The sequence below is a fragment of the Callithrix jacchus genome, chromosome 10, assembly GCF_049354715.1.
Source record: "Callithrix jacchus isolate 240 chromosome 10, calJac240_pri, whole genome shotgun sequence".
NCBI lineage: Eukaryota > Metazoa > Chordata > Mammalia > Primates > Cebidae > Callithrix > Callithrix jacchus.
In genome coordinates this window covers 68,250,100-68,273,249 of record NC_133511.1, presented here as the reverse complement: position 1 = coordinate 68,273,249, position 23,150 = coordinate 68,250,100, and the positions used below count along the sequence as shown (strand labels likewise).

The window sequence follows — 23,150 nt, the reverse complement described above, 5'->3', positions numbered from 1 at the left end:
GGGCTGATCCGAGGACCAGAGACACTGGCCATTCCCCCACCAGACTACTTACCCCTCTTCATACTCTTCCCCCTCTCCCTCCTCCACCCCCCACCACCTAGCTGGGACAGCGGCCCACCAGAGAATATCTTGTGACTCTGGGGATGGTCCCCAGGAATGTGGGATTCCAGCAGGGATGGGTCAGGGCAGCAGTGGTGCCTGTGGCTTCATATTCTGGGAAAGGCTCGCTCTTCTTGGGGCCTCAGCACCAGCCCCTCACCACCACCACCCTCCAACCCAGCATACCAGGGTCTTCCTTGCCAGGAGGCCCTGAACCTCCCACTCAGCCCTGAACCACCTCTTCCCCCATAATTCCCCACACCTGAGGGGGGATGGAGGGGGTGTGACTCAGTGGGATAAAGGCAGCTGCTATATTTGAATTATTACGTAAGCCAGGAGGGAGGCAGCTGCAACGTGACTCCATCAAGGTTGGGAGACAAGTTGAGGCTAGGCCCAAGAGGCAGGGGTCTCCTCCCCTCTGTCCCTAGAGTCCAGCCTGACCTGGGGATCTGAAACCAGCCTGCAGTGCTGCACTGCAACAAAGATCTTCCCTAGGTCTAACCACACTAGGAAGGCTCTGTTCTCTGTCTTCTTAGAAAAATACCCCTGGTTTCTAGAAACGCTAAAGCCAGACTATGCCCCAGATCCTCCCCCTACACTCTCTCCAGCAAGAAAGATGGGACTGAAAACTTTGCCATTCTTTTAAAAGGGCGCCTGATGGAGACAGCAATACACATGAGCCTTGGCTTGCCTGCCCCATCGGGGAGGGACCTGTGTTCCTGTCCTAGCTCCTCCACCTACCAGCCATCTTCCTCCTGGGTCCTGTTGGAATGAAATGGGATGACACATGCAAAGCCTTGGCACAGCAGGTGGTGGGCGCCCCACGATGCATCTCTAAGGGCTGGCTAGAGATGGTGGTGGGAACTGAGGCTGGACTGACTCCTTTGCCCCCAGTGCCCTCCTTCTGGGTGGAAGGTGGGAGACCAGAGAATACAGGTCTGAGAGTCAGGAGCTTGGCCCCACTTGCTGTGTGACCTTCAGTAAGCCCCAGCCCTCTCTGGCCCCCAGCTCTGGAGCTGGTGTTTGAGAGGATTTTCCAAATGGGATCAGTGACTTATGGCACTGGAAGCTGCAGTGACAAGCAAAGTTGGCTGGGGGCCTGGGGGGCTGTCCTGGGAATGGTGAGCTGGAGGCAGCTGTGATAGGCACCAGCACTAGGCCCACCTCCTTAGCGCCTCCTGGCAGCTCCTCCTATGGACCCCACACCCCAGGAGAAGGAAGTTGTGCCCGCCCGAACTGTGTTGCCATGACGCTGGTCTCCATGGTGCCAGACACACAGCCCTCCCCTAACCCAACAGGAGGGACTGAAGGTGACAGGAGCTGAGGAGATTCAGGACCTGGGGTCCCTTCCACTTGTCCCTATGCCTCCATCTGCCCTATAAGGTCCCCATCCTGAGCCTCTCAGGAAAGCTAGGAGGAGCAGTGTCCACTTCAGAGTCAAAAGAGTAACAAAGAGGCTTCAGAGTGACTTGTGTGGAGGGCAGATACACGGGAATACAGAGAGGTGGCAGGGCAAGGGGGAGGCAGGGAGAGCTGGGGAGGCAGACGGGTGGAGGGAGGAGGGCATGCCACAGTCACAGGGGAGGGAGTCCCAGGCTGACAAGTGGTGGGAGGCACTGTCCAGCCCATCTCTTTGGTCTCAGCGTTTGGAAGTGGGTGGTGGTGGGAGGACAGGGTGGAGGAGGAGGAGCAGGAGGGAGGGGGAGCAATTTTCCTAGAGAGCTCTGTGTGGGTGGTATTCATCCACGTGCCGTGTGTGTGTGTGTGTGTGTGTGTGCATGTGTGTGTATGTGTGCCCGAGCAGCATGCACTCGCAGAACTGGAGGAACAGGCTGAGGTGTACAGACACGTGTGTGCAGGCCTGAGTGTGTGTGGCATGTGTGTGCCTGTGCCACTGTGTCTCCAGGGTGATAAATACAGCAGTAGGAGCTGTAACCAGGGCAGAGAAAGTATGGAAATTTCCACAGGCTGTAAGTGGTGTGGGAGAAGGGACATGCTAGGGCTGGGCCAACTCTGGCTGACCAGGGGAACTGTCCCTGACCGTTCTTCCTACATGAATCCCTGGATGCAAGTCGGCAAGTGGTGACATGGGCATATACACATACTCTAAGAGGCACCATGGGATGGAAGAGCAACCCAGAAGAGCTTCCTAAAGGAGATGTTATACTGGAGGAAGTGCTGGGAGGTTGAGGCCACTGTACTTACGTGTGTGAGAGATGGTCCCCAGAGCAGGGTCAGGGTCACTTAGGTCACAGAGCTGACTAATAGAATAGGAACTGTTCCTTGTTCTGATGGGGGATGATCCCAATGAGCCCATTTGACTGGGATGTGGTCATATCTCAGAGGTAGGGGCTTGGGGGACAGGCCCTAGGATGCCATGGGGCACTGTGCCCCAGCCACAGCAGGTCACTTACTGCCATCCCCTTGCCTGTGCTCAGGCCACTTCCTCTGCCCCACTTGCGGAGAGCTGCCTCTAATTTCAGACTCACCTCCAATCTTTTCTCATCAACATCCTCCACCCGGAGGTCTCCACCTTCCTCCACACCACTCACTCATCTGCTCCCCCTCAGTGTTCAGTAAAGCTGTGCATACAGTCAATGTTCAATAAGTACTTGTTGAGTGCAAAAATACTGGGCCTAGGATATGCCATGATATCTTCTCAGACATTTGAAAAGGAGATTGGCAAGGGACAGTACTAGATACTTCACACTTACTAGCTCATTTAATTCCCCAGACCACTAGAAGGTAGCTACTATTAACACCCGCAAAGTACAGATGACAATATTGAGGATCAGAGACCTAAGTAACTCAGGCGAAGTCACACAGCTTATAAACAGGAGCACCGGCATCCACACACACGTGCTTTCCAAGACAGCAACCTGTGATCAGGTGGCTTGGAGGCCACCAGAGCACGGGGCCAGGAAAGAAGGCCCAGCTCTTGCCCTTTCCTGCCCTACTGCTTTCCTTCTCCAGAGTCCCCAGGAAGCCTCAGAACTCTGCAGGGTAGGAAGGTTATGCTGGAAGGAGGCAGGAGAGAGGCAGACATCCCACGTCACCTCCCTGCCCCCCTCCCCTCTGCCTCCTGGCCTCCCCTCCTGCAATGCCCTCACCATCCAGGTTCTGACATGGCTCAGCCTTCTCTTCCAGGGCTCCCCGTGTTCCGCAGGTGCCGGGCCTGGATTTGGGTTGGTCCTTGAAGCCCTGTCCTCCTCCCCCAACATTTCAACCTCTACCACAACTGTGCCTGGCAAGGCCTCTGGTCTTTGAGGCTGGCTCAGGATCACCTCTTCGTCCAGGAAGCCCCTCCTTCTCCAAGAGCTACTTTCGGCCCCTCTGAAGTTCCAGGTCTGGGCTCTTCAACCCATCCCTGGCAACCTGACCTCAAATAACATGTGAATGAGCAAACCACCCAGGGGCCCAAGAGGCCCCATTTTTAGGAATCCTTGTGACAAGGACCAGCAGAGCCTCCTGCCCCTAACCTATCCAACACTGTTTGTCACAGGCATATATCATTCTGACTGAGGCCCTGAGGCTCCTGTTAGGATGTCACCTCACCCTCTACCAGAGGGAAAGCACCTTATGCCATCACTCTCTGACAGTTCAAACCCCCTTGGCCTCAGGGAACAAGTCAGGCCACTTGTAAGAGGAGCAAAGAATTGGAATTAGGAGTAAGTCAAAGAGGGAGACTCCACCAAAGTAGGGCAGTGGGAATGGACCTCGGGCCTGCTTCACGGGCATCGTGTGGCCTTGGGAAAGTGGCCTCCCTTCTCTGGGCCTAGCTCCCCCTTGTCAAGAGCAGACAGTGCAGGAGACATAGGGGCCGAGTCACATCAGGCATTTGGTAGAAGGCTGTTCCTGCCTCTTCCTGGCTTCCAGAGCCCAAGACTCCAAAGCACATTCCTGTAGGTGCTGCCTTCCAGAATGTCACCAGCCTGCGGGCCGAAGGCAGAACTGGGTCCTGCTTCACACCCTAGCAGAGAAACGCCTGGGCCAGCACCACCACCCGGGTGTCCTCCAGGCCCTGCTTTGATTCTAGCAATGATGAGTGGTCCGTGGCTGCCGCCTTGTGGCCCAGCGCAGTACTGCAGCCAGCCCCCTGAGCTGGGGCAGTGGCCACAGCATAGCAGGGGGTGCCTCCAGTCTCACCCACTCAGGTGGGCCTCAGGGCTGGCTGAGCAGTGCAAGATCAGATCCAGGAGCAGATTCTGGACCCCAAGCCCTGGGATAAGGGGGTCCATCAGCCCTTTCCTGGCTGGAAGCAGAATCATACATTCGACCTGTGGATCTGGCCCAGAGTGGCCCACAGGAGGTGGGAAACTCAAGGGGATTGGTCCCAGCCTGTGAAAGAGGTCAGCAGGACTTGGGTAACTGGTTCCAGTCTCCTGGCATACGCCTCCCCTTCCTGAGAGACAGGGAGAGGAAACCTGGAGTCCAGGTCTCCAAGTGCCCTGCTGGACCCCAGGCTCCGCACTGAGCTAGACGCCTGAGTCAGAGGTCACATAGCTCATCCTCACCCACTCTGCCCAGCCCCACTGGCCTAATGAGGCTAAGGAGAGGAGGTCAACCTGTCCACACTGAGCCCCCGAAGAGTGGGTGGTAATGAGGGTCTAGGCAAAGGCGGGAATGTGGTATCTGGCACCTCCCCAGGAAGTCCCAAACCAATCTCTGAGCAGTTCATGATCTCCCCTGCAGGCCTGGGTCTCCTCTTCTTGGAAGAGATGGCCAGACAGTGCCCAGTGAGGACAGCCCCCAGTGCACAGCAGACCTCACCTCTGGAGGAGCAGGCACAGGGGCCACATGTGACTTGAAGGTCCTTCTTCCTACTCAGGCTCCTGTGGTCTGACCTTGTGTCTCCAGCAGGGGCTGCTGCAGGGCTGCTGGGCCTGCATCACTGACACACCACACCCAGGCCCCAGCTGGGACTCAAACTCAGACTGCAGCAGGACAGGGACTCAGGTCCATTCAGGGTCACTGCTGGCCAGGTTGGGACCAGCATCCTCAGCCCGGCTGCACAACAGTACAATGGGGGCATGGAGCCAGGACAGGGCTCTGCTTGGGAAAGGGGGTCATCTGAAGAGCTCAGGGCCTGGAAGAAGCAAGGCCTAGGTTCTCAGCTTCAGGCACTAGATACTCACCCCTGGGCGTCCTAACCGCCTGTCCCCTACCCCAGGACGCCCAATCCCCTTAACCAATCACAGGCCTCAGCACCTTAGGGTAAAATATACAGATATATTTATATTATCATAAGCCCCCAAAGTGGGGAAGGGGCTTCGGGTCATCTGGACCTCCCAATCAGCCCAGACTGGAAGGCGGGCTGAAAACCCCAAAGCGCAGCTCTCAGCCCTGAGGAAGCTCAGCCAAGAGCTCCCTCCCCTCAGGCAGAGTGCTCCTCTAGAGCACCCACTTTCTGCTGTTCTGGAGTTTGTTGTGGGGAGCAGGGGCTCCCTTCCAGCGGGGGCCCCAGGGCCTCAAGCCTCTTAAAGGGTGGTGGTCCTCCCACATTCCTGACTTATGCTCATCTCTCCAGCACCGCAAACTCAGGGACAGTGAACCCGAGGGGTGAGTAGGTTGGGCCAAGAGGACTGAACACCTGGACACAGCTGGGAGAGACTCCCGCCAGGCTAACCCTACTGCCTCCCACCCCAACCAGGGAACCTCATGCTGCAGTCAGGATGGACGATGTGAGTGTGGGGTGCCAGTTCCCATGCAACCCCTGCTGGCTCACACCAGGCCTGGGGCATAATGGGTGTCTCAACAGAAGGCTTCCAGCGGCGGAATCCTAGAGCCAAGGGTAGGATCCTGTGCTCAGACGTTCCGCAGGAGCTGCAGGAAGGCAAGAGGCCCACAGGCATTTTGTGAAGGCCCAAAGGGGCCAGTACCTGCTGAAGCTGCTGCAGCCACTCTCCACTGCTGGCCGGGGAGCGCTCCAGTCTGCCGGGCTCCCAGCTCCCAGGGCCAGGCATAGGGGGTGGTCTCAACTCCCAGGGCCAGGCACAGGGGACTCCCAGGTCCCAGGGCTAGGCAGAGGGGGCTCCCAGCTCCCAGGGCCAAGCAGAAGGGGCTCCTGTGAACGGTGTGAACCAAAGGGGCCTAAGGGCCCCCAATGAAGCTGGAGGGAGGGGACTGGAGGGCAATTAGGGAGGGCAATTAGGAAAATCATCTACTGTGGAATAGAAGGCAGGTTAACCAGCCAGGTCCCCAGCCACTGCCCAAAGGCATGGAGAGCCACTCACAGACAGAGGGTCCGAGGTGAAGGCAGCCACACTCCGGCGCATTTCGTTTTCACTGCCTCGAAGGGGGATCAGTGACACACTGCCCAGCCGGACCTCAGGCACCGCCCGGGACACGCGAGAGGGCTCTGAGGGCCACACCAGGCCGTCGTGCTGGGGAGCAGGGAGAGGAGGGGGCTGGGCTCAGCTTCAGCTCAGCCAGTCAGCCTCAGATCTGCCCACCCTTCCCAGAAACGCCTCCAGCTGTGATCTCAGATGACTCCCTCAGCTTTATCCCAGCCGATATGAGAAGCAGCTGTGGGGAGAACATGACTGCATCTCTGGCAAAACATGGCCAGTTCTGTGACTCAACTCCCATCTCCAGATCCACAAACCCCTCCAAGAACCAAGAAAACATTTCTCCTAGAGGAACAGGTCTGTGCCCCCTCTTAGGAACCGGGAACTACAGAATCCACCCTATTTCCTTTTAGGCTTTGCTTACCAGGAAGCTCAGGGCTAAAAGAACACAGCTCCAAGTAAGAACTCAGCCCACCCTGGTTGTTTTGTTTCCCTTTTTCCTAAACACTTGTGAACTCTTACGTGAAAAAACTCTGTCTTAACTCATCTGTTTCAAGTCTAACCCAACCTCTGGCCCTGTTCTGGCTCAGGAGTCGACCCACCATGTCCCTGCCTCAGCTACCACAGCCACTGCCTCACTGGCCTGTTCACCTCTGGCCTCTACCCTCCATCCCTCTTCCTGACGCTGCACCCAGAGTGAGCCCTGGCAGACTCCAGCCTGCACTACGCTCTACCTGAATGCCACCCGCGCCCCCACCAGGGTTCCCCACTGCCCACTGTCGAGTTCAGTTTCCCTCACGTGGCCTCCAACGCTCTCTTGAGACTCTGCTCCTCACTCCCTTTCCTGTGCGGACTTCCTGCACTCCTGGCTTCTCCCCTCACAGTCCACTGTAACCATCTATGCTTCTCTTGCGCATCTTCAGACCTTTGCCTAAACCGCTTCCCCTGCCTAGAAGCTGTTTCCCTCCTCTTTGCTTGGTGAATTCTCCCACAGTGCCTTTTTTTTTTTTTTAACAGAGTCTCACTCTGCTGCCCAGGCTGGGGTGCAGTGGCACCATCCTGGCTCACTGCAACCTCTGCCTCCCGGGTTCAAGTGATTTTCCTGCCTCAGCCTCCCAAGTAGCTGGGATTACAGACATGCATCACCACAGCCGGCTAATTTTTTATTTTTTTATTTTTTTAGTAAAGACAGGGTTTCACCATGTTAGCCAGGATGGTCTCGATTGCCTGACCTCATGATCCACCCACCGCGGCCTCCCAAAGTGCTGGGATCACAGGCGTGAGCCACCATGTCTAGCCTCTCCCACATTTCCTAAAACTCAGATCCCCTGGGCTCCCTGCTGCCACCACAGCACTGATCACACTGGGCTATCACTGGCTGCTTCTGGGTCTGTTTTCCTGTCCACAGGAGGAGTGCCCCAAAGGCAGGGACTGCATCCTGTCTGTTCCTAGCATCCCTGGCTTGGGGCGGGACTAACAGTAGGTGCTAGGAAGGGTTTGTTGAATAAACTAGCAAATGAATTAAAAGTAACTCAAAAACCTTGAAGCAAGGGGTGGCCTGAGTAGTGCAGAAGCCAATGTGCCCATTCTCTATAATAGAAGCCTCCAGGGACCCACCCCACACCCCACACTCCGCATCTGGTACCTGCACAAACAGGAAGGTTGCAAACCACTCCCGGAGCTCCATCTGCGTGTCACAGCAGAGGTACCTGCAGGGTGGGACGCAGGCCTAGATGATGCCAAAGGCCTGGCTGAGCAGGGAACACTGTGTCTACCTCACCACCCCAGGGTCTGCCAGAGGACACAGATCTGAGAAGTGACGAGGGACCCGGTAAAGGGGAACGTGCCACCATCTTTTCTCAGTCTGGGGTCTCAGGACGGGCTGCTCACTCACCACTGTTGCTTCTCATGTTTCTCTGTCTCATGCACCACTGTGAAGCCCCAGCTGCAGACGAAGAGGGGAGAGTCGAGTGTTTGACAGGCCACAGAGGTTCAACACCCAGGTTCCCAAGATAGAGCCCAGAAGCCACAGCCAGAGCCGGAGCCAGAGTTCAGGGCCTTCTCACAAGAGTGGCATGCCCTGGCCTCTTCCTCTCTCAGCCCCCACCAGCCTCCCAGTCCCCGCCTCCTGAGTAGTACGCCACCAAACCCAGCTAATTTTTGTATTTTTTGTAGAGATAGGATCTCAACACATTGCCCAGGCTGGTCTCGAACTCCTAGGCTCAAGTGATCCACCTGACTTGGCCTCCCTAAGTACTGGGATTACAGACATAAGCCACTACACTTGTCCGAGAATTTGTGTTGAAGGTGTGTCCAGGTGATGTTGCTGGTCTGGGGACCACACCATCAGAGCCCCTACACCGACCTCTGTCAAATTAAAATCCCCAGCTGTGCCTCCCCAATCAGTTCTGAGCCCCACAGGCCCCTGTCCAGTCCCAGCTTACCAGGTGGGTGGCCGGAGTTTCTTCTTCACTCCCAGATAGACTTTGAGACTCTTGACGGGCCACTCCTTCTCAGGCCGGTGACTCTGAGGTAGGGTTGGGAGAAGAGGGCACTTTAGTCTGCAGAGTAGACACTGGGGCCACTCAGCCCACTGGGCACCTCCCTCCTCCCTCCTCCCACTCTCGAGCCCTCATTGCATCCCAGCACAGGGCGCCTCCTTCAGGAAGCCTTCCTGACAAAGCCCTCCCTGTTCACAATCCAGCCCAACCAACCCCCAGCCCTAGGCCCCCAAGGCCTCTCTCCCTGCGGCAGTATCAGACAGTCAACCCTCAGTCTCCGAGGCAGCCGTCCCAACTGGGACATCTGTAACAGCGAATCCCATCACCACCCTGCTGCCCTGCAAACTGGAGAAATGACTTAAGCATCAGCCTGAATCAGATTGTATGTGGAGGGAGAACTGCACATCCTCCCCCAGCACCAAGCTGGAATAAGCAAATGTGATCAGGGCGCCTCGGTTGGCTGCTCATGTCTGTGTTCATCTCAGGTTACTCATTTCTCACCCCTCTCAGCCCTGTGGAGTCTACAGGGTTGACTGTGTGGACAGAAGGCTCGAGGGACCAGCAGTTACTAGCTCTTTGCTTCCACAAGAAGCCTAATGACTCCAGCTGAAGCGGAACAGCTGTTCAATAGACCATAAGAAGAACTTCCCAATGGTCTACGTCAGGAAGCAAGAGACCAATGTACTGGGGAGGGGCACCAGATTGCCAAAAGGTTCACCTCTGGCCCCTGCCTCGGCATATGGGTCTGGGCTTGAAAGGAGCAGGCTGGCTCGGAGGCAGAGGGATGGGGGCAATGACCCCCAAGGAAGAGGCTGGTTGGAGGTCAAGCTAACAAGGCTTCCTCCTGCTCTGGGAGCCACTTGCTTAAAGCCCTACCCCTACCAGGCACCCCTGAAGCCCACAGGGGCACCAGAGTGAATGGCAGGGAAGGGAGATTCACTTACAACCGAAACTGGGGGTCAAAGACTGAGCCACCTCTCCCCTGTTCCCCACCATGGCTCCCAGCCACCTCCAGGCATGGCTCCTCAGTAGGGGCCAGAGAAGGGACTAAGAGACAGCCAGGGGAAGGGGAAGTTTCAGGAACTGGTGGACTTCCTGTGATATCACAAAAGGATGGGCTGCCTAGAGACTGGTGGAGACCTCTGTGCTCTCAAAGGGGTGTGGCTTAGGAGAGGCTTAGTAAGGATTTTTCACTCTGCTTTTGCCCCGACACCCCGATTGGAAAGCCCCATGTCTTCTATAGATAGCACCTAATCCGATGATGGACACGTGCCCAGGAGGGCCTGGAACCAACTGGGCTGCAAGCATGGGACACTCAGGGGGGCAAACGGAGGAAACTGGGGGGTGAGGGGGATGGGGAGGGTGGATCAGGCTGCAGACATGGAAGAAACAACATGTGGGACAAGACAAGGAAGAAACCTGCATGCATGCAGTGAAGAAGCAAGGCTGGGAGCAGCGAAGCAAAAGGTCTGCAAACCAGAAGACAGCTGGTGGCAGAAAATGGAAAGACTGAGATAGAGGCTGTAAGAGATTCAGCTCCAGACACGGAAAACACAAGGCTCTGGGCATGATGAAGGAAGGATGCGGGGAAAACTGGACTGCAGGTACGGGAGGAATCAGGCTGAGGGGAGGGAAAACAGGCTGTGGGTTTGGAAGAAGTCAGGCTGTGGGTGGGAGGGAACAGAAGTAGAAGGAAGCAGTCAAGTGAGTCTAGGGTAGACAGGACTGGCCCAGTCAGGAGCGGAGAAAACTCCGGGAATCAAGGCATTCAAACCAGGCTGTGGCTCCGAGAATGAAAACAACCCTCAGGCCTCCGATTCCTTGGGGTCTGACGTGCGTGGCACGTGTATGATGTGAGGGCGACTAACACAGGAAGTCTGCAGAAGTGGGTCTTAGGAGGAGAGGATCTCAGTCAATGCAATCTCCTTTTGAGAATGAATCCCCCAAGGTGGAGTGTAGTGGTGCAATCTCAGCTCACTGCAACCCCACCTCATAGGATCAAGCCATCCTCCTCCTCAGCCTCCTGAGTAGCTGGGACTACAGGCATGCACCACCACGTCTGGCTAATTTTTATAGAGACAGGGTTTCGCCATGTTGCCCAGGCTAGTCTCAAACTCCTGGGCTCAAGAGATCCTCCCACCTCAGCCTCGCAAAGTGCTGGGATTACAGGCATGAGCCACTGTGCCTGGCCCAAGAACTTCATTTCTTTTTCTTTTTCTTTTTTTTTGAGACGGAGTTTCGCTCTTGTTACCCAGGCTGGAGTGCAATGGCGCGATCTCGGCTCACCGCAACCTCCGCCTCCTGGGTTCAGGCAATTCTCCTGCCTCAGCCTCCTGAGTAGCTGGGATTACAGGCACGCGCCACCATGCCCAGCTGATTTTTTGTATTTTGAGTAGAGATGGGGTTTCACCTTGGTGACCAGGATGGTCTCAATCTCTTGACCTCGTGATCCACCTGCCAAGGACTTCATTTTTAACCAGACAGCTCATGTTTCCAGCATCTCCAGGTCACTAGTTCCAGGTCACTGGCAGACAATGAAGTTTACCCTTGATGTTTAAGGATCTCTGCTGGAACCAAGAGCTTTCTAGCATGTGCCTTTTCCAGGTGCCTCAGGGTCTTTAACAAGAGGAGACCCCCCCCCCCAGATAAGGCACAAGTGAATCACCTGTGCCTGAATCACCTGGATCCTGAATCACCTGGGATTGTCCCAATTTCAAACATTCTGTCCTACTGCCACATAAACCAAAAAATGCCAGAATTGCTAACACTGTGGTAACCAGCTGATACCTGCTTAGGGCCTCTGCCAAGCCAGAGGTGCTGGCTGTCAATGGGGCATGGGGAGTACCACTCACCCTGTGAAGCGGCCCCTCCTTGCTGAGTTCTCAAGTCTGAGATAATCCAGGAATACAAAGCTTGCATTTCCACACTAAGAAACCTGGGTGTGAGTCCCAGTCTACACTTACAGATGGCCTTGGGCAAGTCACGCAAAGCCTGTTTTCTCACCTGGAAGCAGGGACAGCCCTCTTCCTCAGAGAATAGTAGTAAGGATTCCATGTCTCAGAATGTGAGGGGCCAGTACCAAGCCTGGTTCCTTAGGGAATATTAGATTGCATCCCTTTTTCCAGCTCTCCTTCCTCCTTATTTCCATGCCCAGGGAGCTGCAGCTGCCTTTCCGGGTGCCTCAGCCATCCTGCCTCCCTTCTGCCCACAGTGCGGGTCCTAAGCACTCCTAGAGGGAGGGGCCCGGGAGATAGCATCCCAGAACCAAGAGGGATGGATTGGATAGGAGGACAGGCTCAGAAGTGAAGATGTGATCACAGAGGAGGGCAAAGGAGAGAAGAGAAGGCGTTTCCCACAGGGCTAGCAGGAGCCCAGGATGAATCAATAGAAGCAAAAAATGCAAAGAGAAGGAGATGAGGTCCTGCTCTATCCACTGCTCCTACCATGGCAGCCAAGCCTGTTGAGATGTCCTCAGGAAATGCAAGGGGCAGGAAGGGGCTGAAGACACTGGGGGTGGGGTGGGGGGCGGTGGCTGTGGAAGCTCAGGCTAGACCACCGGGCTTGGAACCCCATCTCCGCTGCCCATCCTGCAGGGCAGCAGTCCCCAGTCTTTTTGGTATCAGGGACTAGTTTCGTAGACAATTTTTCCATGGGCAGGGGGATGGTTTCAGGATGAAACTGTTAAATCTCAGATCTTCAGACATTAGATTCTCTTAAGGAGTGTACAACCTGGTTCCCTCGCTTGCACAGTTCACAGCAGGGTTCACACACTGATGAGAATCTAAGGCTGCTGCTGACCTGACAGGAGGCAGGGCTGAGGGGCAATGCTCGCTTGCCCAACACTCACCTCCTGTTGCATGGCCCTGTTCCTAACAGGCCACAGAGCAGTTACTGCTCTGTGGCCTGGGGTTTGGGGACCCTTGCTGCAGAGCATCTATGCTTGTGGCCCCCAAGGCATAGCTGAGACCCAAAGGGGCATCATGAGATGCAGATTTCTCAGCAGAACCTGAGCAAGGGCCTTCTCCCAGGCAGAAGTACCCACCTAGGAACAGGGCAGCCCCAAGGGAGGAGGGCATGAGCTCTCTCTCCTAGGAGTGTGCAGAGCAGAAACAGCCAGCCAGGGAGGACTCAGAGAGACTCCTACCCTAGGTGGGGGTATCCCACAAGTCTCTCTCGTCCCGCCCTGGCATGTCAGGGTCAGGGCAGTAGCAAGAACATTCCAACAGTCCTGGAACTCTGTCCAGGGTTGGAAATAGGGTGGCTCCAGGTATGACAGGAGCTGAAGATCAGAGCTCTAATGCAAACCTAGGTGCCACCATTACTGGATTTTTAACTTCCACACTGAGTCCTTTGGAAAATTCTACAGCATTGCACTGATAGGGAACCTATCTTAGGGAAAGGACCCTGGGACAGGATTAGGGACAAAGGGGAGGAGCTTAGGTCCCAGGCCCCAGGATAGGATACCAAGTGCCGACTGGCAAGGGGACAAGGAACCATGCCTGCAGATGGCCAGGAGCTCGGGCTGTGTCCCCATGCTACCACCCAGCTCACTTGGCCCCCAGGCGGTGTAAGGCAGCTGGCAGTCAGCCCACAGCTACTCACGGTCTCAGGGGCCCCGCTCCATGGCCTCTGGCTCTGTTTGATAGAGGATCAGGGTTATGGAAGAAGTCCCAGGTCTAGAGTCAGGACAGCACGTGTGGAGATGTGTGGGGCTTGAGGGGGGGAGGGGTGTGTGTGTGGCACGCATGTGCAGAAGGTGGGGAGTGCCAAATGGAGTCTGGGTTGGGAGAACACCCTTCACGTGGACAGAGTGAGTGAGTGAGGGTGGCCTGGGAGGAGTATGACGACATATGATGTGACAAGGCATGCATGGGCCACAACTTGGGACTGTCATCAAGTAGCAGGTTCCTGTGGCTACAGTGATACAGCACAGACACAATGAGACAGAGCATGGGCATGGAGTGGTGTGATGGCATCCGGGTGCCAGGGCCTAGTGGAGCTACAGGGCACAGTAAAGAGGCCATCCAGGGCCATAGCAGTAGGGGTCTTAAGAGTCTACAGTTCTCCCCCACTGCTGTGCCATCCTGAGAGCCTGCAGTGGGAATATTTCCACTTGCGGACCAAGGGGACTCTCTGAGCACATTCAGGGGTATAGATGCCCACCCTGGGGCAGAACCTAGTGGAGCCACTTACCCGGACCTCCTTGTAGAGCCGCAGGCAGCTGCTATTAAGGATGAAGTAGCGATCGTGGAAGCCGCCTGAGGGCAGGCCCAGGCCCAGAAGGCTGCGGTCCTCACGGAACTTCATCATGCCATGCTTGGTGTCACCAACACGGCTGGCTGGGGGGGGACCGGAGTGGGCACAGGCTGCAACAACCCCTACCTGGGGCTGGGTCCCAGAATGAAGGAAACTGCCCCATCCTTCCCCAGCCTTTCCATAGAGGCCCACCCATCTGGCACCCTCTGCCTGAGCTGCTCCTACCTGGCACCCCCAGGTCCCACCCTGGCTCTGGAAAAGGGGCCTTCCCCAAGCTTGGCACCACCTACCCAGGTATAGCAGCATAGCCTCCATGGCCTGGTGCTTCTTCACCACCAGATGGCTGTCCGTGCCCAGCCCGTGCAGGATGGGCAGTACCTTCTCTGCAAAGTGCAGGGGGCGCTCTGGGGAGAGGTCACACCTATCGTCACTGGGACCACATGGCTATCAAGGGCTGGCACATGGGCACATGTCACCCACACATCCCCTGTCCACTCCAACCGCCTGCAAGTGCCATGACACATACCACCACCATCATGACCACCCTTCCCACAACCAAACTTCAGGCTTGACACACCTGGCTGTGACCAAGGCTGCTCAAATTCAACATGTAAAAAACCACGCCCACGATCTCCACCCCCACCCTCCTTCCCACCCTCCCCTTGTCCCCCATCAGAGAATTACCACCACTGCCACCACCACCACCACCACCACCCCCCCATGCCAGGCTGCTCAATCCAGAAACAAACCCCTCCTCGCTCTCCCAATCCACACATCGGATCTCGCTGCTCTGTCCATCTCCACTGCTGCCCCCCTGCCCATGTTACCGCCTTCTCCTTGGACTAAACCATGGCCTTCAAAGTGTGCTCTAATTTCCCTCACCCTCCTCTCCCCACCCAGCAGCGAGCAGCACTCTTCTTAAACACCTGCTCACTAACCCTCTGATGGGCTTGCATTGCTGTCAGGCCCTGCGTGGCTGCCTCTGCCTTGATCTCCAGCCCCACCCATGCCACCACCGCTCACTGCCCTCATCTCCTTGAGGGCCACCACAGGGCTTTTGACTTCTTCACCAAGTAGCCCCTACTCTTCCTTCCCATCCTGTCTTGGGGAAGATCTGACAATGCCATGGGTCTCTACTCCACAACAGTTACCGCATCTGTAGTTGAACATGTATTAGCGTGATCATTTAGACTGACACCTCCGTCCCAACAACACTAACCCCCACAAGGACAGGGACTGTGTGTGTGGCTCCCCAGCCCAGTGCCTGGCACTCAACAAATACAGTAAAACTAATGAACAGATATAGCCTCATCCTCTACTGCCATCAAGACCACCTTTACCACAAAATACCTTTCTCATCCCAACCATCACCATTGTCACTGGCACCTGAGAAAGCACCGTCATGGCCAACACCATCTACCCCTTCACTGTCCCTTCTATCAGTCACATGACAGGCATCACCTCTATCCCTGCCAGCACCCTATCACCACCATCACAGGGATCACAGTCTTCATCACTGTGACAGCAACATGTCATCTAAGCCCTTTTCACCACCCATCCTCATGTACAAGGTAGGGAAGGAAAGACTGGGGCTATAGGCCATAAATGAGACAAGACAGGCCATACCACACCCTGCACAAGCCCAGGGTCACCTACCTGCCTCTTCCCTCTCATTGACCTCAAAGCAGGTCCAGTAGTCCTTCTCCCTGATGCCCACATTCCGGCGATCCAGGATCTCCAGGGTGAGCTCCTCAGCAGTCATGGATGCTGGGATCTGCAGGGACCAAGGAGAAGGAGATTAGCCTCCCTGTCCCTGGCCCCTGCTCTGCCACAACCTTGCTGTGTGATTCAGAGCCTAAGCCCATCCTTCTCAGGCTCTTCTGGAGTCCTAGGATACAGAGGGGTGTCTCTGAATGGTTCTTACAGCACCAGCCAGATACAGGTCCCAAACGGGTCCTCTCCTTGGGATGGAAGCACTGCTCCCCTGGCCATCTGAGCCTGCGCCTGGCCCAGCCTGACTCTCTGGCCCCTTGGCTTCTAGGTCCCAGCAGCTACCTTGATATGCTGCTCAGTCTCTGCCTTCTTCTCCTCCAGATACACTGTGCAGATGAAGTCACCAGCATGCTGTAGGGAGACAGGGCTCAGCCGGGGGCCTCGGAAATGGGTGCAGGAGGTGGGCCCAAGCCCCCCACCCAGGCTCCGGCCTTCACCTGGGTCCCACTGGCAGTGCCAGCCACTCGCATCTTCACAATGGCAGTGATCTCCTCTCGCTGCTTCCTGAGCTCCTCCTCATCCACCTGGGAAGGGGGAGGGGCCGGGACTGGGCGTCACTGACATCTCTGCCATCTGGAAGGCTCACCCTGCCCTCCACTGCCCTCTGGCCAGGGACGCACACTAAACACCACCACGTAGTGGTTAATGAGGTCTTCCACCACACGGCCAGCCTTGTAGTCCTGTCCGTCCGTCTGAAAGAGCGTGGGCCCAAACACAATTGCCAGGTTGTGCACATTCATCTGGTTGGTGTCTGAGAAGCACTGGACACTGGAGAGGGGAGGAGAACAGCCTTGAGTGAGGAGTCAGGCTGAGCTTCCCATCTCACCCTGCTCAATTCTGACTGACAGGTCCAAAACTGGTCTGCTCAGAGGGGACCACTATCTAACAGGGTAGGAACAGTTTTTCTGGCCATGTCTTGTGTCCTGGCAAGGAGCAGGGCTGGGAAGCTGGGAGATCTGACCAAGGTACCCTGGTTCCAAGTGGGAAAATCCTCTACAACAGTGATCCCCAACATTTCTGGCACCAGGGACTAGTTTCGTGGAAGACAATTTTTCCAAGGATGGGGCGGAGGAGCAGGGGATGGTTTCAGAGGCATTAGCTTCTTATAAGGAGCGAGCCACCTAGATCCCTCGCATGTGCAGTTCACAATAGAGTTACGATCCTTTAAGAATCTAATGCTGCGGCTGACATGACAGGAGGCAGAGCTCAGGCGGTAATGCTTGCTCACCCACCACTCACCTCCTGCTGTGCAGCCTGTAGGTTCCTAACAGGCCACGAACCTGTACTGGTCTGTGACCTGGGGGTTAGAGACCCCTGCTCTACAAATGTCCAGTGTTAGGGCAGATCACAGTGAGTACTTGGTGCAAAAGCCCAGCTGGCTTCCAGGGGAGGGCAGTCAGCCAGGGTGGGGGTAGAAGGACCTTCACCCCATCCCTCCAGAGTCTCACAATGGTATCGCCCCTCACCAGTACAGGTGGCTGATAAGGGCCTTCACCGTGGCCCTGTTGACAGGGGGCAGCCGCACCAGGAGCTCTCGGTACCTGGAGACTTTCTCTTCCTCATCCTCAATCTCTGGGTGGGGAAGATAAATCAGGTCAGAAACCCCCTATAACCATCTTCCCCCACCCTGCCTGGGCTTCTCTGCCTCTCATACTGGGTGGCAGCAGTCCCTGTGCCCGCCTAGTCAATGCAGTCCAGGCTGTCAACCAGGGTAAGGAACTCTCAGTCTTCCAGGGTCCCTGCCTCTGTATGGAATGGCGATGCGAATGAGGAGCAGAGGCAGGGAACTGGAGCCTGTCGGTTAGGGTGCGCCTAGTGCAAGTGCTAGCAGGGAAGGGCACAGGAGTCCAGAGGGATGGGTGGAAGAAGCTGGGCAAAGGCTGCAGGGCCCACCTGAGGCTTCCAGCCAGGCTAGACGCTGGGCGCGAGTGAAGAGTCCATCGGGCAGGTCGCGCAGAAAGCGCTTGAGCGCCGAGGAGACATCATCCACGTGCTGCTCGCCCTCCTTGAGGTGCACAGAGCGTGCGTCCTGCCGCAGGCTCTCCAGCAGCCGCTGTGTCTTCGACGTCTGCCCACACTTGCGGTAGATGCCCTCGGAGGTCAGACCTAGGGAGGGGGCGAAGCGTTTGGGGCCTGAGGCATTGCATCATGGGGGGGGCCACGTGGCTCGGGTGAGAAAGGCGGCTCTCCGGGAGGGGCGGGGCCTGCACCCCAGGGGCGGGGCTCACCGCACTGCGTGATGTAGTCCACACAGCGATATACGATGACCGGGATATCCGAGTCCCCGAGCTGCTGCTCCGACAGTGTGTCCCCCAAGCTGGCGGCTGCTTTCTGGATGGCCCCCAGCCAACCCATGAAGTCTAGCCGCCGCTCGCCCTGTATGTACAGTGTCCTGGGCCAGGGAGAATCAGTCACTGAGGGGCCTATACCTGTCCCACCCTGTCCCCAGGCCCATCAGACTGCTCCAGGCTTCTCGGATCCCTTCAGGGAGGCCGTGGCTCACCTCCTTCGCTCCACTAGCACCAGCACCTGGTTCTCACTGTCCCCCTGGATGGCTGTGGAGGGGGTCAGTCAAGGTGAGGCCCAGGTCTTGTTCCTGATCCCCAACCTGCTCCCTCCCTCTCTCTGGGCACACACACCCCTGGGACCCACTCGCCAATGTATAGGGTAGCTGAGATGTACCCCAAGGATAGAGGAAATGAAAGGGCAGGCTGGCGGCTCTGGCCAAGGCCAGGCAGAGCTCAGACTTCCAGGCAAGGGCTGGGGGCCTGGGAGCCCAGGCAAGGGTGCCCTGGAGGCGGGGGGGGGGGGGGGGGGGTGCGGCCCAGGTCTGGTCCACGCACAAAGCTCCTGCAGTTTCCGTAGTTGCAGCGGCTCTTCACAGGGCCCCTCGGGGAAAACAGCTCTGAGCTCTGAGCCACTGAGAGAGAACCAGCCCTCTTGGGCCCGCTGTAGGCTTAGGCCAGCTTTGTAGGGTAGGCGTCCGAGCCGTTCAAAATCACAGGCCAGCAGATCCTCGGCCAAGGGAGGCACAAATGCCTGGTGGGGAGGCAACCAGGCGGGGGAGAGAAGGGATAGCATCAGCCAACGACACTGCCGGCCCTCAGCTCCGTGGCTTGCAAGCAGGTGCTCTCTTCCCACCCAGCTGCCTTCTCTTCTCTTCCCCAGGGCAGAACCCAGCCCATTGATGGAACCTGGGTACCATGACCCACTTCATACCCACTCAGATGTGCCCTTCCCAGACACCTTCAGGAGAACTCTTCTCTGGGCCCCCACAGCACCAAAGCATTCTTGCCCTCTGTTGTGGCACTAGTTACACTGTTACTGCCACCTGAACGCCACCCGTATGGGAGCTGTCTCCCTGACCCTGAAGAGCTAGGACTAAGCATGGTTCATCTGGGTCCCCAGGTCTCCGAGGGCTGACTTTTAGGAGGCTCACAAGACAACTGATCAATGGACAAGTGAATGATTAAAGTCAGAGGCTGTCACAGCACAGGGGACCCCACAGGCACCTGACTATAGTTCCTGCAGCAGAGCTCTCCCCTGTGGCCTCCCTGCCTCTTCCCTCCAGCCTCTGCTTGCTCACCTCCAGGAACAAGAAGCACACTGCCCTGGAGGTGGCACTGTCCATCCTAAGATGGCTCTGTCACTCACTGTTAAACACTTATTGAGCACCTATGAAGTTCAAGGCCCACAGCTCTTCTTCTGCAGAGCTAAGATAGGTCTGACCAACCGGGGCTGCAGATTACACTAGGCCCTTGGTGGGACAGGCCTGCTCCATGTCTGCTGCCCTCCATCTAGCTTCTGCTCTCTGAACAGGGGATCTGGGATACATGGGATTGGTCAGGAGGCCCCACCTTCCCCCATCACCCACCCTTACACCCACCCTGCTACCCCAGGCCCACCTTAGCAATGCACGTGACCCATTCATGAGCCTGCTCTGCACTCTCCAGACCAAACAAGTACAGCCGTTCTCCCTCCGTGTACACCTCAAAGGTGTGCTCAAAGCTGCAAATATACAGGCCAGAACTCAGGCCCAGCCCACCCTCAGCCCCCACCATCAACCACCATCCTCTGCCCCTTCCACACTGCCATGGCACTTGTCCTTACTCTGGCCCCCTAAGTGGTGGTGGAAAAGTCTTGGGTTGGAGCCTCAAGAGACCGGGGTTGGCCTTGTGCAGCCTCAGTTTGCTGTGTGACCCTGGGGAGGTTCTCCCCTTCTCTGGGCCTATTTCCCTGTGGGGGATTGTACCCTGTAGCAACCACAGTCTGTGATTTGCCCAGGGATGCTCACCCATGGGTGTCAGGAGGGGGCACTGCCAGGCACACAATCTCGCTGGCCCGAATCTCTCCATTGGGGCTCACTGCCCGCTCATTCTCATAGTAGCTCAGGACTCCGTCACTAAGGACACACCAGCGCCGGCTGAACTCTGGGGAGAATTTGGGCAGGGGAGCCATCAGGGAGCCCCACCACCACCTGAAAACCACCTCTGTATCCTCCCAGGGCTCCGGCTCCCATCTGATGCATGTGTTCTTCATTCTCTCAAATTTCCCCCAAATCCATCCACTTCTCTGCATCCCCACCATGCCAGCCAGCCCACAAGTCATCCTCTCCCCCAGGCCTCTGCAGCAGCCCCTTCTAAAATCCCAGAGTGATCTAGCTAAAATCAGACTCCATCCTTCCTCTAACCAAAACCATTCCATGGTCTTCAGGACAGACTCCACGCCCCTCAGCCTGCCATTCAAGGCCCTGCCAGGTCTACCCCTGCACATCTCTCCAGCTGCCTCTCTGCTGGACACACACATCCCCACCCAGCACTCAAAGCTTTTGCAAACTCTGCCCCCTCCACCCACCACCTAAATGTCATAGAAGCCTTCTATGCCCCAACCTCCTTTTCCAGAAGCACCCATCACTCTACTCTGCCTCCTCCTACAATGGCTCTGAGAAACTGACAAGGTCCCATAAAAGAAACAGAAATGGGAATCTGGACCAGGAAAGGGAATGGAAAGAATAGAATGTCATGGCCATACAGGCTTGTACAGTTCACAGCACTGAGCTTTACAGTGGCTCAGAGCTTCCTGGCATCCACGGCAAAAAGGATGACTCAGGCAGTTACATAAATGACATTATCAGGCAGAGAGGGCAGACCTGGAGCAATGAGGTTGTGAACAGCATGGAGTTCCAAAGAACCGCTTTGGGAGTTAGAGGGCTTCATCCCCAGAGGAGAGCATGCAGGACATGCTGAGGGACGTTGTCAGTGATGACCTACCTCACAATGCTCCCACAGCAGCCTCTGCCTCTCATCCCATCTATGAGGGCCTGCATTTGCCCTTTGAGGCAATGTGTCCCCAGGCCTGTCCCCACAGATGGGCTCCCTCCAGGAGCACCAGCTCTGCCTGAGTCATCCTTCATTCTGCAGAATGCCCGCTGTGTGCTTGCCACCGTTCTAGGTGCTGGGGGCTACAGACAGTGGTGGCCAAAAAGAAGAGAATCTATAGATATATACATTAATGGGCAAATGAATACCAGGTAAGTAGTGTGAAGAAAATGTAGGGTAAAGGGAGAGATGGGGGTGCTATTTTGCATAAAGTAGTCGGGGATAATGTCTCTGCAGTAGTGATGCAGAAACAGAGGCCTGACAGAAGTGAGGGACTGGCTGTGCAGATATCTGGGGGAAAGCATTTCAGCCATAGGGAAGGGCAAAGATTCTGTGGGTGACATGGCATGTCTGAGAAACAGTGAGGAGACCAGCAGAGCTGGGGCCGAGTGATTCAGGGAGTGGTTCAGAGAGGTCACGGAAGTGGTGGATTTTCTTCTGAGTTGGGGAGTGAACAGCAGGCTGAGATCAGAGAGGGATAGGACTTTCAGATCAGTCCTCAACTCCCTACAGCCACAGGCTCTAACTACCAGATGCTCAGCAGAGCCCATACCCCGTAGGGGCTCAATAAAGATTCTTTTAGTCCAAAGATTCTTTTAGTCCAAAGCAGGGCACCTGCTCTGCAGTGCCATGCCCCACCCCCACTCCCACCAGGATCCTTTATGAAGCACTTACTGTCTACCACAGACTATATACAGGAAGCCCTCTCAGGTGACTCTGCCATAGTCCACTTGGCTGCTTCACAGGTCCACCAGTCGGGCCATCCCTGGCTTCCCTGGCCCTGCAGCTTCCACGCACAGATGCATGGGCCAGCGCAGGGTCTGGGGCAGCACCCACCTTCCCGGGCCCGGCGATCCTGCAGCAGCTTGCCAGCAGAGGCAGTTTTGTAGAGGAAGCCACTGTGGCTCACGGTCGGCAGGACAACTGAGTAGTGCTTTTCCAGGGGCTTCATCGAGTCCAGCCGAGGCACCTCTTTGGAGGCAGGGAAAGGATGGCCGGTCATGCTGGACAACCAAGGGCCTGTCCCCACCTCACTCCCACCTGGGCTGGGCATCCAGGCTCACTTTCAAATCACCAGCCCTAGCTCCCTAACTGGCAGCCTCAAGCTCCCCCTCCTATCTCCAGGGTCTTGCCCAGGCTGTTTCTCCACCTCTCCCCACTTGTGGAAATTTACACCATTCCCAAGGCCCAGTTCCAGCACCTCCCCTTCCAGGAAGCCTCCCTGACTTCCAGCCCACCCCACTCTCCAGGTTGGAGGCACAGGCCAGGCACACTGGCATCAGGGGCACATTGGACAAAGTCAGTAATAATCCCTGGAAAGAAGCTTGTCCCAGATGGCGTAAAGCTCAAGGCGGCAGCCTGACTACAGCCCTGCTCCCCAAGTCAGCAACAGGGAGGTTCTGCCCCCAGTCCAAGCCCAAGCCAGCTGGGTGGTCTCCTGTGTCTCCCTGGACACCTCTTCAGCCTAGTGCACTCCGCCCACCCATGGCCCTAAGCCCAGAGCCCCAGCCGCTGAGCTCCACCCTTAGTCCTGGGATGTGGCCCGGGAGGCTAGGCCTGGGCCACAGACTGCGCTGTTCAGTCCACTGCTCCCTCCTCACCCACCCCAAGAGGGAGCCAGTGGTACCCAAACCAGGTCTAGGATTGAGCTCCACCAGGCAGAGCAGCAGACAGGGCTGCCATGGTAGGTGACCCACACATGGAGAAATTTAATGCAACACCCCACAGGCAGCAACACAGACACACTCTGCACACGGACAAGCTCTCCAAAGCCCTCAACATCTCCAGAAACACAGATCCAGCGCAGCTCAGAGGTACACAAGCCCCAGCAGAGCCACCAGCCATCCTGAGATGCC

At 56.6% G+C, this 23,150-nt stretch overlaps 1 protein-coding gene across 18 annotated transcripts in view; it reads right to left on the bottom strand.

Annotated features, from left to right (window-relative positions):
• Nucleotides 1-23,150, bottom strand: part of ARAP1 (ArfGAP with RhoGAP domain, ankyrin repeat and PH domain 1) — a 75,326-nt gene that overhangs the window by 602 nt on the left and 51,574 nt on the right. For 11 of the 18 annotated variants that reach the window (XM_035264132.3, XM_078340274.1, XM_078340284.1 and 8 more), the window contains 19 exons: nt 22,132-22,266; nt 20,211-20,346; nt 19,822-19,924; nt 18,760-18,955; nt 18,420-18,471; nt 18,145-18,308; nt 17,810-18,022; nt 17,383-17,488; nt 16,537-16,684; nt 16,354-16,440; nt 16,199-16,267; nt 15,800-15,917; nt 14,434-14,547; nt 14,081-14,226; nt 8,831-8,913; nt 8,281-8,331; nt 8,032-8,095; nt 6,333-6,482; nt 5,309-5,922 (listed from right to left, as the gene is read on the bottom strand). In XM_035264132.3, coding sequence (XP_035120023.1) covers nt 5,905-5,922; nt 6,333-6,482; nt 8,032-8,095; nt 8,281-8,331; nt 8,831-8,913; nt 14,081-14,226; nt 14,434-14,547; nt 15,800-15,917; nt 16,199-16,267; nt 16,354-16,440; nt 16,537-16,684; nt 17,383-17,488; nt 17,810-18,022; nt 18,145-18,308; nt 18,420-18,471; nt 18,760-18,955; nt 19,822-19,924; nt 20,211-20,346; nt 22,132-22,266 — 2,153 coding nt within the window. In that variant the 3' untranslated portion in view covers nt 5,309-5,904. Of the gene's footprint in view, nt 1-5,308; nt 5,923-6,332; nt 6,483-8,031; nt 8,096-8,280; nt 8,332-8,830; nt 8,914-13,489; nt 13,523-14,080; nt 14,227-14,433; nt 14,548-15,799; nt 15,918-16,198; nt 16,268-16,353; nt 16,441-16,536; nt 16,685-17,382; nt 17,489-17,809; nt 18,023-18,144; nt 18,309-18,419; nt 18,472-18,759; nt 18,956-19,821; nt 19,925-20,210; nt 20,347-22,131; nt 22,267-23,150 lie in introns of those variants that run through there. The other 7 variants (XM_035264130.3, XM_078340280.1, XM_078340271.1 and 4 more) reach the window with 2 other exon arrangements.